We start from the raw sequence: 15,977 nt of genomic DNA on the forward strand, positions 1-15,977 counted from the left end.
GTTCAGACATTTGTCTCTAAATGGTTAAGCATTTATACTGAGTGGTTAAGACTTCTAGTCTGAATTGGTCATACATTTGCCTCTGAACGATTAAGCATTATACTAGCTCTTAATGTTTCAGACCTCTTTACTGGTTCAGCACTTAACCATTCACAAGTTGCCAACCAGCCACAATTTGTTATAAGTAACATTCTTCCGGTGAAGTTTTTTAGTTTTGCAGATATTTAACTTTTTCAAAGTAACTTCTATAATCACACTTGTTCTCCCCATAGTTTTTTTCGGGATATAATCATATTCATATCCTTAATAGCCATGTTATATTAACTCACTTGTCGTAGTGCATGTAAACAGTACCAATTCTACATGCAAACTTGTTGATATTTCATCTAAAACATGCCGTTACAACAGTAATCAAAACCTATAAACACACCACATCCCGATAAAAGATACTTCTCGTATTCAACATCATAAACTCATAACCAAGTGTGCAACTAACTCGTCACTAAAAGGAGACGGGCATACTGATGCTGTTCTATATTTCAAACAAATGATCAGGAAGGACCTGTTGTAGCAAATCAAGGGGAAAATTTTAAATAAACATAATTAGCAAGAAAAAATGAAGTATTAATGAAATTTACCTGATCAGAAAAACACTGTTATCTTTCTTATTCCAATTGTTAATTATCTTGTTATATTATTTCTACATGTTTCCACCTCAGTTGGTTAAGGTTGCTTGACACTTTCCTTCAGCTTTGACCAGTTAACTTTTTGGGCGCATTTTGAGCAGATATGTAACATTTGTGCAAACCTATATGAATAACTTAATGACTTAATTATTCAATTATTTAGAGTTTGAAATAAGGTTGTCAATAACTAACACGACACGAACCTAACATAATATTTGCGGGTTAGGGTTTACTCTAAACGGATTCAGGTCAGTTTAAAGTTAAACCCCGCAACAAGTTTAGTTAAACGTGTCGTGTTTAGGGTGGGTTTGCGGGTTGACCCGCTTAAAAGTATTATATCATCTGAAGCTATAATGCTATATTAGTAAATTTGTAATTTTAGAGTATACATACACAAAAAAAGTAATTTCAGGTTAAACGGGCCATGTTAGTGTCAAGTGTCAACCCGGGAAAACTCATGTTGTGTCCAAGTTTATGTGTCTGACACGATTTTCGGGGCCCATGTCGTGTTTGGTTTCGTGTCAAATACCCGGGTATGTGTTGGGTTCGACCTCACCTGCCAACCCGTAAACTCGACCCATTTAACTCCCCTAGTTTTAAATCAAGAATGTTGTTACCTATCTGGCAAAGATTCAAACCCGTCATCACAACATAAGAAGCACTCTCCGTTTTCAGGACTTGATCGATTCAGAGCTGAATAAACCTCTTGCTGCACTGACTGTTGCAACTCGACTTGCATATCCATGCAGGCCTCAAGCATCTTCTGCATGTCGTTCATCCTTTGTTCAAGTGTCTCCATATCAATTCTTAAGCCATTGATGATATCCAGTTCCTGCAACAGGTTAAGTGATTGAATAAAATATTACTAACAAATATTTATTTGGTGAACTTGCAAACCAATTTACCCGTAAACTCACGGGACTCCATGGTTACCCTGCTAACAAATGGGATGCGGCAAAATTTGTGCGGCCTTTTAGGTGATTATAATGCAGAAAAACAAAAGCTGGATGACTAGGGATGCTAAACGGGTCATGCTCGTAGGTTGGTGGGGTCCAACTTGACACAAACCCGAAAAATTTAGACCTGGCAAACGGGTCGGGTCAGGTCGGGTCATGGGTCAAAACGGGTTCGGGTTGGAACGGGTTCGGGTCGGAACGGGTTTCGGGTCGAGTCGGATCGGGTTGGTTAAAAAAATGTTTTTTTTTTTTAAAAAGTGACTGTCCATGTTGAACGCCATGCTTGTTCCTATGGGTTCGTCAATGATTACTATTAATATGCAGTTATTACTAGCAATTAATTGCTAATCACGGTCGAAAAATACTTGCAGAAGTAAAATTGAGAAAACAACCGTCTATAGAAATGCAACAATTAACTCGTTCTGTTGATTTGTGTCATCAACGAACTGATTAACAGAAATCATGATTACAACTGATTTACAGTTATTACATGCTATCTAGGGCTGTAAACGAACCGAACGAACACGAACAAGGCCTTGTTCGTGTTCGTTCGTTAAGGAAATAAATGTGTTCACGAACGGTTCACGAACACTTACCGAACGAGATTTTATGTTCGTGTTCGTTCATTAAGGAAATGAGCGTGTTCGCGACGGTTCACGAACACAAAAAAAATTGGCGAACGCGACAAAGGATAAAGATAGATGGCCAGAGAGTAGCACTCGAACTTTAATCCCTTATTGTGGAACAGAGGTCGATGGTATTCGCCGATGTAAATAATGAGAAATGAAAGGGAAATGATGCATAAACAAGGTGAAAGTGGGTTTTCTAGTTTAATTGTTAGGTCAATAAAATAAATAAAAGTTTAATGATATAAAAAGTACAAATAAAATATAAAAAAGTACAAAGATCTTCATTTAAAACAAAGACATACGAACATAAACAAACGCAAATCAACGAATGTTCACGAACACGTTCATGAACACCTTACCGAACGTTCACGAACACAATCGAACGAACGAGACCTCTGTTCATGTTTGTTCATTTAACTAATCGAACGGAATTTCTTGTTCATGTTCGTTCGTTTATTAAACGAACGAACATGAACGAACTTCCCGCCGAACGGTTCACGAACTGTTCGCTAAACGTTCGGTTCGTTTACAGCCCTAATGCTATCAATTGCTAATTACAATAAAAAATTAAGTAGAATTGAGAAACAAACGTCTTTTGAAATGCAACAATTACTTAATCTGTTGATTTGCATCATACAAATGGAATCCATTAATAGAGAATATGTTTACGATTTATATGAAATTATTACTAGAGATCAATTGCTAGTTACAGTCGAAAATTGAGTAAGATTGAGAAAACAAACGTCTATTGAAACGGTGCGCGTCGAAACGGTACGGTTCGAAACGGTACGCGTCGAAACGGTTCGCGTCGAAACGGCACGGGTTGAAACGGCACGGGTTGAAACGGTACGCGTCGAAACGGTTTGATTCGAAACGGTACTGGTCGAAACGGTACGGGTCGAAACGGTTCGCGTCGAAACGGTACTGGTCGAAATGGTATGAAACTCGCCCCGACCCGAAACTCGTGTCGGCCTAAAACCCGTCCCGTGCGGAAACTCGTGTCGGCATAAAACCCGTTGCGATCCGAAACCCGTCCGTGCGGAAACCCGTGTCGACTCGAACACGATCCGAACCGACCCGTTCCGATCCAAAACCCGTCTCGGTCCGAAACTCAATTCGAACTGAAACCGTTCCGATCCAAAACCTATTTCGTGCCGTCACCCGTCTTGTGCGGATACATGTGCCGGCCCGAAACCATTTTGATCCGAAATCCAACCCGTTTCTTTAAGGTGCTAACCCACATCAACCCATTTCTTTAAAGTTGTCGACCCGCTTTGACCCGAAAATAACAAGATGGAATTTCAATTGACCCGTTTAGTTAAAATATCTTACCCAAACTAACCCATATAATTTTAAAAGCAACCCAAAGTAACCCACTTGAAAACCTTTGGGTCAAGATTGCCACCTCTACCGAAAATCATGTTAGGCACATGAATCGAACATGACACAAATATCTACAACTTGTCACAAACGCGGCCCCTTTAACCCGATAATTTATTAGTGTCTTTTTTTTGCATTATAAATCTCTAGAAATATAAGTTTGTCTAAAAAAACAAGTGTAAAAAAAATTTATGTATAAATTTATACTCAATGTCAAATTCTCTTTTAAGCAATTAGATTTTGGCTTAAATTACCTAACCATGGCATGAAACACAATTTAATAAACAAATAAATAAACAGATCAACTCGTGAACCCCCAGCTTGACCCAACCTGGCCCGTTCAGCTAAATATGTTCACAGGTTTGACGCAAAACTAACCTGAAACCATTTAGACTAAACTGAAACCCACAAATTTCATGTTAGGTTCGTGTGAGGGAAGAAGTAAAACTCACAGTCGCAAGGTGATAATGGGAATCAGGGAATCGGTTGTCCGCTGCACCGTGCAGCAGATCATGACCCCCATGTGTTTGTGGAGATGCATCTATGCCATCTTCATTCTCATATAGACTTTGATGCTGATCATGATCTTGCATCCATTCATTTTCCGATTCAAACGCCTGATCTTGTCTACTGACATATGATTGCATCAGCTGGTCTAGCCTTGGACCAAAATCACTTTGAAGAAGATTAGAAACTCTTCTCCTATACATAACGAACAATAATTATCTGAATTAGTTAGTTACATCCTTTGAACAATGTAAGTTAATGATTAGATAGAGTAAAATGCCATTTTCGTCCCTGAGGTTTGGCCAATCTTGCGAATTTCGTCCAAAGGTTTGTTTTTCCGCATCTGGATCCAAAAGGTTTGAAATCTTGCCATTTTCATCCAGCTCGTTAACTCCATCCATTTTTCTCCGTTAAGTCAGAGGTATTTTCGTCTTTTTTGTTAACTTAAAGGGCAATTCGGTCTTCTGAATACTTGTACGTTATGCTAAACGCATGTACATAAAGTGAAAAGACCGAATTGCCCTTTAAGTTAACAAAAAAGACAGATATACCCATGACGTAACGGAGAAAAATGGATGGAGTTAACGAGCTGGATGAAAATGACAAGATTTCAAACCTTTTTGATCCAAATGCAAAAAAACAAACCTTTGGACAAAAGTCCCAAAATTGACCAAACCTCATAGGGACAAAAAATGATATTTTACTATATTCGATATAATCTACCTGTTTGTAAGCTCTCTAAGTTCAACAACCCTGCTGCCACTGTCATCATCATCATCAGACCAATAGAATGTATTACTCCTAGTCACTAGAGCAGCTTCCAGATAAGAATTGTTCCTGCCAAACCAACTTTCTGTGGGACCCTCCGCAACATTACCATTGTCATACCACTCTTCTTCATTTGATTCTTGAAAATCACTCCCAGCTGTTTCCTGATACCATCCACCATCATCATGTGATTCTTGTGGTATGTGGGATATATTTGGAATATCGCGAACAATTTCTTCGGCTTGGTCAATGCGGTCAAACTTCATGTCATTATTGTCCGATGAGGTATCAGAGTCAGAGTCAGTCTGAGTGTATTCTTGTGGATATGTGGATTCCCGGTTGGATGTAAAATTGGTTGTCTCAAAATTTCTACCAACTTGTTCAACTTGTCCGTTATGTTCATATGTCGTGTCATATTGGGAACCGTGTCGAGAATAGTGAACTGTGAGTGGTGGTCTCTCTGTTTCTTCATATTGTAGAATGTTATTATCATGCGTTGCTCCTGTTGCAGAAGAAGATTCTGGTAGATCGAGGGACGCCCGATGACATGTCAAGTTAGTTATCTCCTGAACAATTTCTTCAGCTTGTTCAATGTCATAATTATTCATCTCATTGTCAGATGAGGTGTCAGAGTCAGACTGTGCAGCATGGCCATAGTTGTTCAATCTGGTGAGGAACCCTTTCCTAATTCAAGTAAAAAAAATTAAAATGAAATTAGTTGAGCATAGGTACATCTTCCTAACAAACACATAGCATAAGTCTAAACAACATATGATATTACCAAAGGTCTTTAAGAAATGATAGTTACTTATTATTCTCAGTCATATCAACCAACTATAGAGCTAAAAATAGATTGTCTAATGCAGAAAAGGCGAAACATGCGTATTAAAGACATAGGAAATTCATGTTATTAATGCAGGTAAAACCTATATCATGTGTTCTCTGACATGAAATGCCCATGTGCACCTAATGCTAACATGACAAAGCCTTAAGAGCATGGGACTGCAATCCTGCATCACTACCCAGTCCCCCCCATCCCCCAACCACCACCACACACACACATACACTTGCCACCTCACCATTTACTATCATTAAATGTTCAGTTAGTTACTAGGTCCCCACTTACTTTTTAATTACTTTATATAAATATACTCCAAATAAAATGATGAACTTATAAAAAATATGGTCAAAGATTTAGTTGATAAAAATGATAAGCATGATAGAATTATAAACATTAAAAAATTAAATTGATTTAAACATAAGAACATAATAACTTATTAAAATGCTAAGTTTTTGAAAATTCTGTAAAAACAATTTTGAAAAAGAACTAGAAACAAATCATGTGGTTGGGACCCACATTTTTTCCCCTTTGATGAGTACACACAAGGGACAGGTAATTTAGTTGGTGGATGGGTAGCACGTCCATTTAATTACTTGAATGCCCTTTCACAAAATCACTGCAGATACTTTTAGGCTTTTAATGGAAAACAAACCCTCTATTTTAAATCCCTGTATGTTCTGAAAAACAATTTGTACATTAATTTCAGTTCTAATCATCAGATGTCAACAATCTGATTTTACTTTTTGCACTTTGCTTGTATTCATGCCAAAATAATATAAAAAGTTGTCTTGAAGTTTCATAAATATTCAAGTTAAATTTTGGAATGGATATGCTGCAAAACATATTAGGCCATATGTCCAGTAAAACATGAATCTACAAAAATCTAGTATTAAAGCAAACAAAAAGTGAGAAAAAGGGATAAAAATAAAATGCACCTTATATCAGATACAGCATTCGTTCGCCTCAAAAACCCCAATTCACTTGCTGCAACAGAAGTCGGTTTTTCATCTTCTAAAAATCTTTGGTTCCGCAAAAATCTACCCTTGAGTAATGACTACAATGAATTATGGCATTAAATGCGGCAACATGCAGCAAAGGATAGTAACACATAAAGTGTGCAATGCTTAAGCAGAACAATAACTGGATATAAATGATTAAGCTAACATGGGGAAGCACCATAACCATCACATTTACGCAAAATTATATGCGACCTTCTACAGGTGGGACTGCTAGCACTGAATACATATTTCATAACAACAAATAATACAATAACGATCTAAATTGCAAAATAATAAAAATTCAAAAGAGCTCACCTGAATTCGGTGCCGATGAGCAAAACTTGAAACAAATCTGTTCTCCAACAAATCATCAACCTCTCTCTTCCTTTCACTCACAAACTTTGTTAACAAGTCAAGAAGAGCCTGTCTACCGTATATTCTACGAATAGAACTCCGTGCACCATCAATTTGCGCACCAGTCTGTGTAGGTGACTCAACTGAACCAGGGGTTCTACAAGTGTCACCTTGTTGACTGCTTGATTCTATCCACTCCCTCACTATCCTCACTCTCTTGCATCCATAAGCTGCATGTCCTTCAAAGCTTTTGTTTCCGCGTTCATGGAACAATTTCCTCACACCCTCTTTCTCTTGAAGCACCATTTGGTTTTGGCTTTGGGGGCACTCGTTTTCAATTTCGTTTGCACCCCTAAATGTGTGTTCGCTTTCTATGCTTTCACCTTCTAATGAAGATGAGCATGGGCTTTCGGGGCCAATAATCACACTACTTGTTTGGAGCCTTCCGTTTTCTTTACCTCTGCCCCCATTTTCAAGATCCCGCCACATTTTTCTGATGGAGGCTGTCCGAGTGATTGACCTTTCTTTATTACCAAGATATGAATCAAGCCCTGAAGCGTTGTGTAGTCCAGCCACCGCCATTTCTTCACACTTAACTACAAGAATTCTTGATAAGTGAGCTGATGTCTACTGAGTTGGATAACAAACCGATCTCTCCCTGATGCTTTTCATCAAGAATTCTTGATAAGTGAGCTGATGTCTACTGAGTTGGATAACAAACCGATCTCTCCCTGATGCTTTTCATTCTTTAAATTTCCAGGATCTCTATAGTTCATCAAAAAAAATCCTCAGATTCTAGTCTAGCGGTAAGATTTAAGTATAAACCACACTAATCATAGAGATTGAGTTTGAACAAGCAGCAATAACTAGACTAATTATAACCTTTTATAAATATATTATCCCCAACTATAGCAATTCTGTATAAAAATGTCCTTGAATTGAAAACTGTAATTTCATTAGGAAAAACTCATAATGTAGATGCATGCCACATCAATTCACATCACATGTCCTACCTACATAGATTCGATCAAATAACCAAAAGTAAAAAAGACATTCTTACAAACAAATTGATTAAATGAACAAATATGAAGCGATTGAAAATAGATTAATTCCTCAAATAGTCAATAGACCTGTGAACGCCCTATTCTTTACTTCCTTCCTTAAAATTACTCAGTAACATGAGCGGAATCAAAGAGCCTAATCACAAAATAAACATAATATGATCCGATTTATCTGTGTATGCAGATTAACTAAACAACAGAAGAAAAAAAAAACAGTTTCAATATCAATAACTAGTCATCAAAATGAATCTAATCATGATTCATAAGCACTTGCAAATACTTAAGTAACACCGCAATCAAAGAGCCTAATCACACAATAAACATAATAGGATCGAATTGACATATATAACTTCATAAAATTAATCAACTCAATCTCTATATGCAAATTCAACAAACAACAGAAAAAAAAAAAAAAAAAAAAAAAGCAGTTTCAATATCAATAACAAATCATCAAAATGAACCTAATCATAAGCACCTACAAGTACTTCACTAACATAACCGCAATCAAAAAACCTAATCACAAAACTAACAAGCAACGATCCAGTGGAAACAAATAAGTAATTAAACAATCAATAAACCTGTAAATCGCTAACTTATTCACCTCATCTAAAACTTCAGATTCTTCAGTAACATCATTAAACTAAAATAGTCCTTATGAACCGACTAACATAAATAAGTTCTTAAACTATCAACGAACCTGTGAATCGCTAATTTACTTCAGATTCTTCAGTAACTTGATTGAATTCAAAGAGTCCTAATCACAAATCAAACAAATTACGAACCGACTAACATAAATAAGTTAATAAACAATCAACGAACCTGTGAATCGCTAACTTACTTCAGATTCTTCAGTAACATGATCAAATTTGAAGATATCTGTAACAAATTGAACAAAATATGAAGCGAATAACATAAATAAGTTGAGAAAATAAGTATAAATGCTCTGGTTATTACCTCTTTACGTCTCCAAATCGACAGTAACATGGATGAAAATTAAACAATCCTGTCAATATTAGGTATTAGTCACATTAACATACAGTAGAGAGAGAAACACTGTGTGTGTGTGTGTGAGAGAGAGAGAGAGAGAGAGAGATGAGGAGAGCACGTTGAAGGCGCATAAATTGTGACTTAACTGCAACGTCTATTTTGAAGATGGAAGAATAAGGGGTAATCTTGTGAAAAGACTAGGGTGCCCTCCCTTATAATGGTTTTTAAATTGGGGAAGTGCGTATATATTTGCTTCCCTGCAAGGAATACATTACATAGTCTTGAATTCAACGGTAAGATTGAGGAGATGACACGCACTTGCACAGGGTCCCTGGTAAAGGTAAAACGTTGTCGTGCGACTTACCTTTTACTTTTCATGACTAAAATTGTGGTTTTTCTTTTTTAATCAAAACGAGACATTCGGGTAATTGTTTTGATATAAGACGAAAACGGACCCACACTCGATAGGAAAAACCCGAAACATTTGTGACTAGTTTTTACCTGGCGTGCGCTGCTACACCGTTTTTTACGTATGATTTTTGCATTTTTCATTATCGATTTGGTTCATTACAGTATTGACACGATACGTCCAAACTTTATTAAAGCTTGAACAATGTAAAAAAACAAAGGGAAAACGAAAGCAAATTTTAATGTTTAAGAGTAGTAACGTAAAATATTAGATACTTCTAATGCAAAAAAAAAAAAAATAGCAAATTACTCAAGCCAGGGTTCAAACTCGGCACTGGCGCTTTAAATCATAGGCTCTTTTCCACCACACCATTTTTAATATTTGTATCACAATATGTTTGCGACTGTATATAAGCCAACACTACGGTGGGAAAAATAAAAAAAAATACCTTGATGGAGGCCAGTTGTCACCCTCCACCAGTTAAAGGAAACAACTATTCCAAGTAATCATAACAGTATAAGTAGATAATAGGTGTGTTATTATAACTTTTCATGGGTTTTTTTATAATAGGTGATATAAAAAATATATTATATAATAATAATAATAATAATAAGGTAGAGGATCCTGTAAAAAGTGCTCAAAGTGTGAGAAGTGTATTATAACACTATATATAATACTATATAACACCATATAAACACCGTATAACAATATGTAACACCATATAATACCATATAACACTATGTAACATTATATAACATTATATAGCAAATATAACACTATAGTTTGTCTAATAACATGTCTATGATAGATGTATAGTGTTATATTTGTTATATAGTGTTACATAGTGTTATATGGTATTATATAGTATTACATATTGTTATACGGTGTTTATATGGTGTTATACAGTATTATATATAGTGTTATAATACACTTCTCACACTTTAGGCCCTTTTTACACTATCCTTACCCATAATAATAATAATAATAATAATAATAATAATAATAATAATAATAATAATAATAATAATAATAATAATAATAATAAGAGTTAATTACATAGTTAGTCCCTGTGGTTTGCAAAAAGTAACATACTTAGGTACTAATAGTTTAAAATCACATTCTAGGGTATTAACTTTTCATTTTGTAACGTTTGGAGGTATTAACATTATTTGTAGGTTTAAAATCCACATTCTATTAGTACCTAAGTATGTTATTTTGTGCAAACCACAGGGACTAACTATGTTAATAACCTAGAAGTTAATACCTCCAAACGTTACAAAATGAAAAGTTAATACCCTAGAAGGTGATTTTAAACTATTAGTATCTAAGTATGTTATTTTGTGCAAACCACATGGACTAACTATGTAATCAACTCTAATAATAATAATAACAATAACAATAATAATAAAAAAGAATCTCATGACTTGAAGATCTACTCATATATAATTGTTTGATATCTCTATCTCGTTTTTGCAATAGTTAATATCATATTTCTGATAATGAGAATTTGAACGAGAACCGTATATGATCTAAACATACATTCATAATACATGGGAACCTGAAAAAAAAAACTTGTACCCTATAAATTTTGAGATTAATCTTGGATGAATTTTCAGATTTGAATAATCATATGGGGTCATCAATTAAACATTGTGGTTGTATCATTACTCACCATATAAATTCAATTAATTATAACGACCAAGCTACTTTTATATAATTAAATCCCAATTGTTATAACACCTTAGCAATAATAATTCCCTTATATACTCCGTTAAATATTACTTTATTACATAATTACTAAAACTGGATACACCTTATAGCCGTTAAATATCACTTTATTACATAATTACTAAAACTGGATGCACCTTATAAACCGGCACATAAACAAAACATTTTCCATCTTCGTTGCAACGGGTCAAACAATGGTGGCTTAAACATGTAAATTGAGGGGCGGAAAATATATGTTTAATATGTCCTTTTAGATTAGGAGGGCCCCAACGATATAAAATTATTATTATTTTCAAAACTAATGGACTATATAATTATATACATTTCTAAGGCTAAAATCAGGGGGCCAGACCCTTTTGGTCCTAAGGAAGCTCCGCCCCTACGGTCAAAAGCTTCGTGCAAATGCCATGTTGCAGCATTTAGGGTGCAATTCGACAATGGCATTGCCAAGTTTTCCTTTTGATCAAATCCAAGAAGCAAATTTTGGGCATGAATGAAGTTAACGACTCTGGACGCTTGTTTAAAAGTCTTTGAGGCATTTCCCAAATTGTTGAGATTCGATATGTTTGCAGTTTTAAGGACACGCTGTGAGAGGAAGGGAATATGCTTGTTCAAGCCAAATTTCAATCTATTAAAATGTCGCTTAAATAGATTTATTATAAACCAATAATAAATATTTTATTAGGTGAGATAAAATACGAATATTGATAGTTGATGGATTAATGGAGTTACTAGTATACATTATATACTCACGTTGTATATTGGTCGGGTGGGCTTATAAGGTTGTAAAATTATTTATAACCGTTACACATGTGATAGATCACTTGAACTAAATATTGTTACAGTGTTGCAAAACTATTTGTAACCATTATGACTGATTGTCGGGTCATTAATAGGTCAATTCGCCTACCATGTGCGGGTTGGGTTATGGAACAAGGGTCGAGCGACTGGCCCTTTTGTTGAAATATCAGTATAAATGTGTTTTCCCTTAGTTTGTTATTTTGTTATAGTTTATTTTATTGGCTTTGTTCTAATAATTCCTTGTTTTATTTTGGTGTGAGGATTGGCTTGGTCTTGCTTCTTTGGGCCGCTCCCCTCCGTGTGTGTCGCTGGCCTGCCTCTCATATGGGCTCTTCTCTTGGGCTCCAGCTGTCTCGTGTAAGCTAGGGTTATTTCCCCCTTAAAAGGTGTTGGTTGTTGCTGCTCTTATCATCGAGAATCACAAGCTCTCATTTTCTGCATTTGGTGTTCTTTGTCTTCCTCATTTCTCAGAAGTAAAATACGTGAGAAGTGTTAGGTTCTATTGTTGTTGTTTGCTCTTGTTGAATCTCTTGTATCACCAGTCAGTCTGTGATGACTGGCTGATTGCTTCATTGTAACCTTTTGATTGCTTTGAATAAAGTTGTGTTGTGCTTTTGAATCTAAGTTTGTGACATGGTATCAGAGCCCCAAGGTTGACTCGGGCTCTGGTTCTTCATCCGCTGCGGTACAAGGTTCCGATTGTCCTTCTCTCTTCCGACCTAGGGTTCCCTCCATTGACGGCATCTTGTGTTCTGGTCCCTGTTTCCGGAGTGATTTCTTGCTCAAGGGAGACGGTGTAGATCTAGAAGTGTGAAACCCTAAGTTCTAGGGTTTGGGGTTTTTCGTTGGTCTCTGGTTTACGGTGACGGCGCTGCTGTGGAAACCCTAATTTGGGGTTTTCTGCCTTTGTTGAAGAAGATGATCCTCGTTGGTCCCGTTAGGGCAAACCAACAGGAATTTTTCTCCGGTTGTCTGACCTGTGTCTTGCAACCCTAAGTGAAGGTTGCAGACCTGGTCCCCTTTTCTGCTGGCACCCACTGTGAGATCATTCCTTTCCTTGTCTCTTTATTTTTCGTTTTGCATCACTGTGTCTTGAGTCTAGGCATCCTTGATATCGGGTTTTAGGCAAGACCGGTTTGATTATTGGGACACAGAGAGGGTTCACTCTGTTGCATTGTGTCTGTTGAGTTGTGGCTCCCTGGTCATTGTCTGCGGAGGCACCTTGAGTGATGAACCTCTGATCGGACCTCTGTCCAGGCTTCGCCAGTGTCTGTTTGGTATTTTTTGTCTGCTTATCTGTTTGGTACCTTTGTCTGGTTATCTGTTTGTTGATTGTTCTGTTCTATGTTTCCTTATCTTGCTGTTATGACTGATAAAACTGAGTCTGCTGTGACTTTGATTAGCAAGTTGGATGCTAGTGACCTATTATATCTCCATGCTAGTAACTCTAGTGGGCTCACAATAGTTAGCATAAAACTAAAAGGGACTGAAAATTATGTGGTCTGGTCTAATGCTATGAAACTTGCTCTAATGGCTAAAAATAAATTAGGCTTTATTGATGGAACTTGTGTTAAATCTAAAGAAAATGACGTGCTTGCTAGTCAGTGGGATCGATGTAATTCTATTGTGCTCACCTGGATTCTGAACTCTGTTTCTGATGAATTATATGTTGGTCAAGTCTATTCTAAACTTGCCTCAGAAGTGTGGGATGATTTAAAAGATACCTATGATAAAGTTGATGGGTCTGTTGTGTTTAGATTATATCAAAAAATCAACTATGTTAGTCAAAACGGCTCTAGTGTGTCTGAGTATTATCATAAAATCAACACTATGTGGAAACAGTTTGATGCCATGCTACAGCTGCCTTCTTGCACTTGCAAGGCTTCTACTAAATTTAATGAGTTCAGTCAGTTAATTAAACTTATGCAATTCTTAATGGGTCTTGATGATATTTACCAACCTGTTAGAACCAATCTGTTAACTAGGGATCCTCTACCAACTATCAAAACTGCATTCTCTATCATTTCTAGGGAAGAATCACATAGAGGATCTAATGGTGGGTCAAAAATTCCTAATGTTGGTTTTGCTGCTAAGTCAAGTAATTTTAATGACAACAAGAAAAGATTTAACAAGGGTCCCAACCCTAACCTTAAATGCACTCATTGCAATAAAATTGGGCATACTGTTGACAAATGTTTTGAACTGCATGGCTATCCCACCAACTATAGACAAAAACCTAATCAAAATGGTCAATGGTCTAAGTCTAACAAATCTGCTAATAACAGTAATAGCCCCTCTATGAACAACTCTATGTGTGATAAAACTGCTAGTTCCTTGAATACTCTGTCAGCTGATCAGTTTTATAAGTTGCTAGGGTTGCTGAATGAAAATAAAACTGAAGACACCAATAAGTCCAATGTAGGAGGTAAATGCTTTAACTCCTTCTCTACTCTAGGTGGTTACAAAAATTCCTATTGTTTCAACTCAATAGGCTCAACATCTCAGATTTTGAACTGGATCATTGACTCTGGTGCAAACCAGCATATGGTCATGACCAGTGAAAACATGTTTAACTTAGTTGATGTCTCTGAATACAACATAACAATTAAACATCCAAATGGGACAGATGCTAAAGTTACAAAAATTGGATGTTTTAAGCTATCTGATTCTGTGATCTTAAAAGATGTCTTTGTTGTGCCTGAATATTATGTGAATCTCATTTCTCTGTATAAGCTAGCTAAAGACAACAAACTTAGAGTTATTTTTGATGAAAATACTTGCTATATTCAGGATTCCTGCACAAAGAAAACCCTGGTGACTGGTAGACAAACTGAGGGTTTGTACTTTTGTGGTAATCCTCTAGGCACTAATTTTTCTTGTTTAAGTAAAACTGAAAATATAAAGCTTTGGCACTCAAGACTGGGTCACCCAGCTGAACAAGTGTTAAAGGTCTTACAAATTAAAACTGAGTCAAATGACACCAAACCTTGTGACATCTGCCACAAGGCCAAACAACACAGGGTACCCTTTCCTCTAAGTGACCACAGGTCAACTAAAGTAGGGGATCTGGTTCACTTGGACGTTTGGGGTCCTTACAAAGTAACTAGTATAGATGGGTACAAATATTTTCTTACCATTGTAGATGACTTTACCAGATCCGTATGGGTCTATCTAATGAAATCTAAATCTGAAGTGTTTGAGAACATACAAAGTTTTTATTATCTGGTCAAAACCCAATTTGAAGTTAATGTCAAGATTTTTAGGAGTGATAACGGATCTGAATTCATTAATTCACAGATGACTACCTTTGTTAAAACAAACGGTATCATCCATCAAACCTCGTGCACTTATACTCCACAACAAAAATGGTGTTGTGGAAAGAAAACAGAGACACTTGCTAAGTGTTGCAAGAGCTTTATTATTACAGTCTAAAGTCCCTCTTAAATATTGGTCTGAATGTGTGCTTACTGCTTCCTACTTGATTAACAGGCTTCCCTCTTCTGTGTTGCATGGTAGTTCCCCTTATGAAAAGCTTTTTGGCTTTAAACCTTCTCTTGATCACTTGAAAGTTTTTGGTTGCCTTTGTTTTTTTACTGTTTTGGATAACACTGATAAACTAGAAGAACGGGCTGAAAAATGTTTTTTTATGGGGTACTCTAACTATAAAAAGGGCTATAAGGTCTGGAGTTTAGATCAAAAGAAATTCATCTTCTCCAGAGATGTCAGTTTTCATGAAACCATTTTTCCTTTTGAAAATAAAAACAACTCTCCAGATCAAGTCAATACAAATGTTTTAAATCAAATCAACTTTTTTGACAACACTGAAACTTCAAGTGATACAAATCCCTATGATGAAGAGAATGACATTCCTG

At 36.2% G+C, this 15,977-nt stretch overlaps 1 protein-coding gene across 6 annotated transcripts; it reads right to left on the reverse strand.

The window, feature by feature from the left end:
• Positions 1 to 271: 271 nt before the first annotated feature.
• Positions 272 to 9,373, reverse strand: LOC110875602. 6 transcript variants are annotated; one of them, XR_004859718.1, is made up of 10 exons: positions 9,135 to 9,298; positions 9,019 to 9,056; positions 8,878 to 8,934; positions 7,081 to 7,884; positions 6,703 to 6,821; positions 4,882 to 5,610; positions 4,104 to 4,353; positions 1,304 to 1,518; positions 639 to 808; positions 272 to 562 (listed from the first exon to the last, which is right to left on the reverse strand). XR_004859718.1 is itself a non-coding variant. In XM_022123803.2 (10 exons), the coding sequence occupies exons 5-10, from the start codon at positions 7,699 to 7,701 to the stop codon at positions 466 to 468; spliced, it is 2,031 nt and encodes a 676-aa protein (XP_021979495.1). In that variant the 5' UTR covers positions 7,702 to 7,884; positions 8,878 to 8,934; positions 9,000 to 9,056; positions 9,135 to 9,183; positions 9,314 to 9,373; the 3' UTR covers positions 272 to 465. The 6 variants fall into 6 exon arrangements, 4 of the variants coding, with proteins under 4 accessions (XP_021979495.1, XP_035830003.1, XP_035829997.1 ...); XR_002556597.2 differs by having other exon boundaries at positions 9,000 to 9,056; XM_022123803.2 differs by lacking the exon at positions 639 to 808 and adding an exon at positions 9,314 to 9,373 and having other exon boundaries at positions 9,000 to 9,056; positions 9,135 to 9,183.
• Between the last annotated feature and the right edge of the window lie 6,604 nt (positions 9,374 to 15,977).

Source organism: Helianthus annuus, chromosome 1 (assembly GCF_002127325.2).
Source record: "Helianthus annuus cultivar XRQ/B chromosome 1, HanXRQr2.0-SUNRISE, whole genome shotgun sequence".
NCBI classification, from domain to species: Eukaryota; Viridiplantae; Streptophyta; class Magnoliopsida; order Asterales; family Asteraceae; genus Helianthus; species Helianthus annuus.

Excerpts from the sequence above, each read along its gene's own strand:
- LOC110875602 (XM_022123803.2), bottom strand. The coding sequence starts at position 7,701 with ATGGCGGTGGCTGGACTACACAACGCTTCAGGGCTTGATTCATATCTT. Across the intron at positions 6,822-7,080 it reads CTCATCGGCACCGAATTCAG|TCATTACTCAAGGGTAGATT; the intron begins GTGAGCTCTTTT and ends AATTCATTGTAG. Across the intron at positions 5,611-6,702 it reads AATGCTGTATCTGATATAAG|GAAAGGGTTCCTCACCAGAT; the intron begins GTGCATTTTATT and ends TACTTGAATTAG.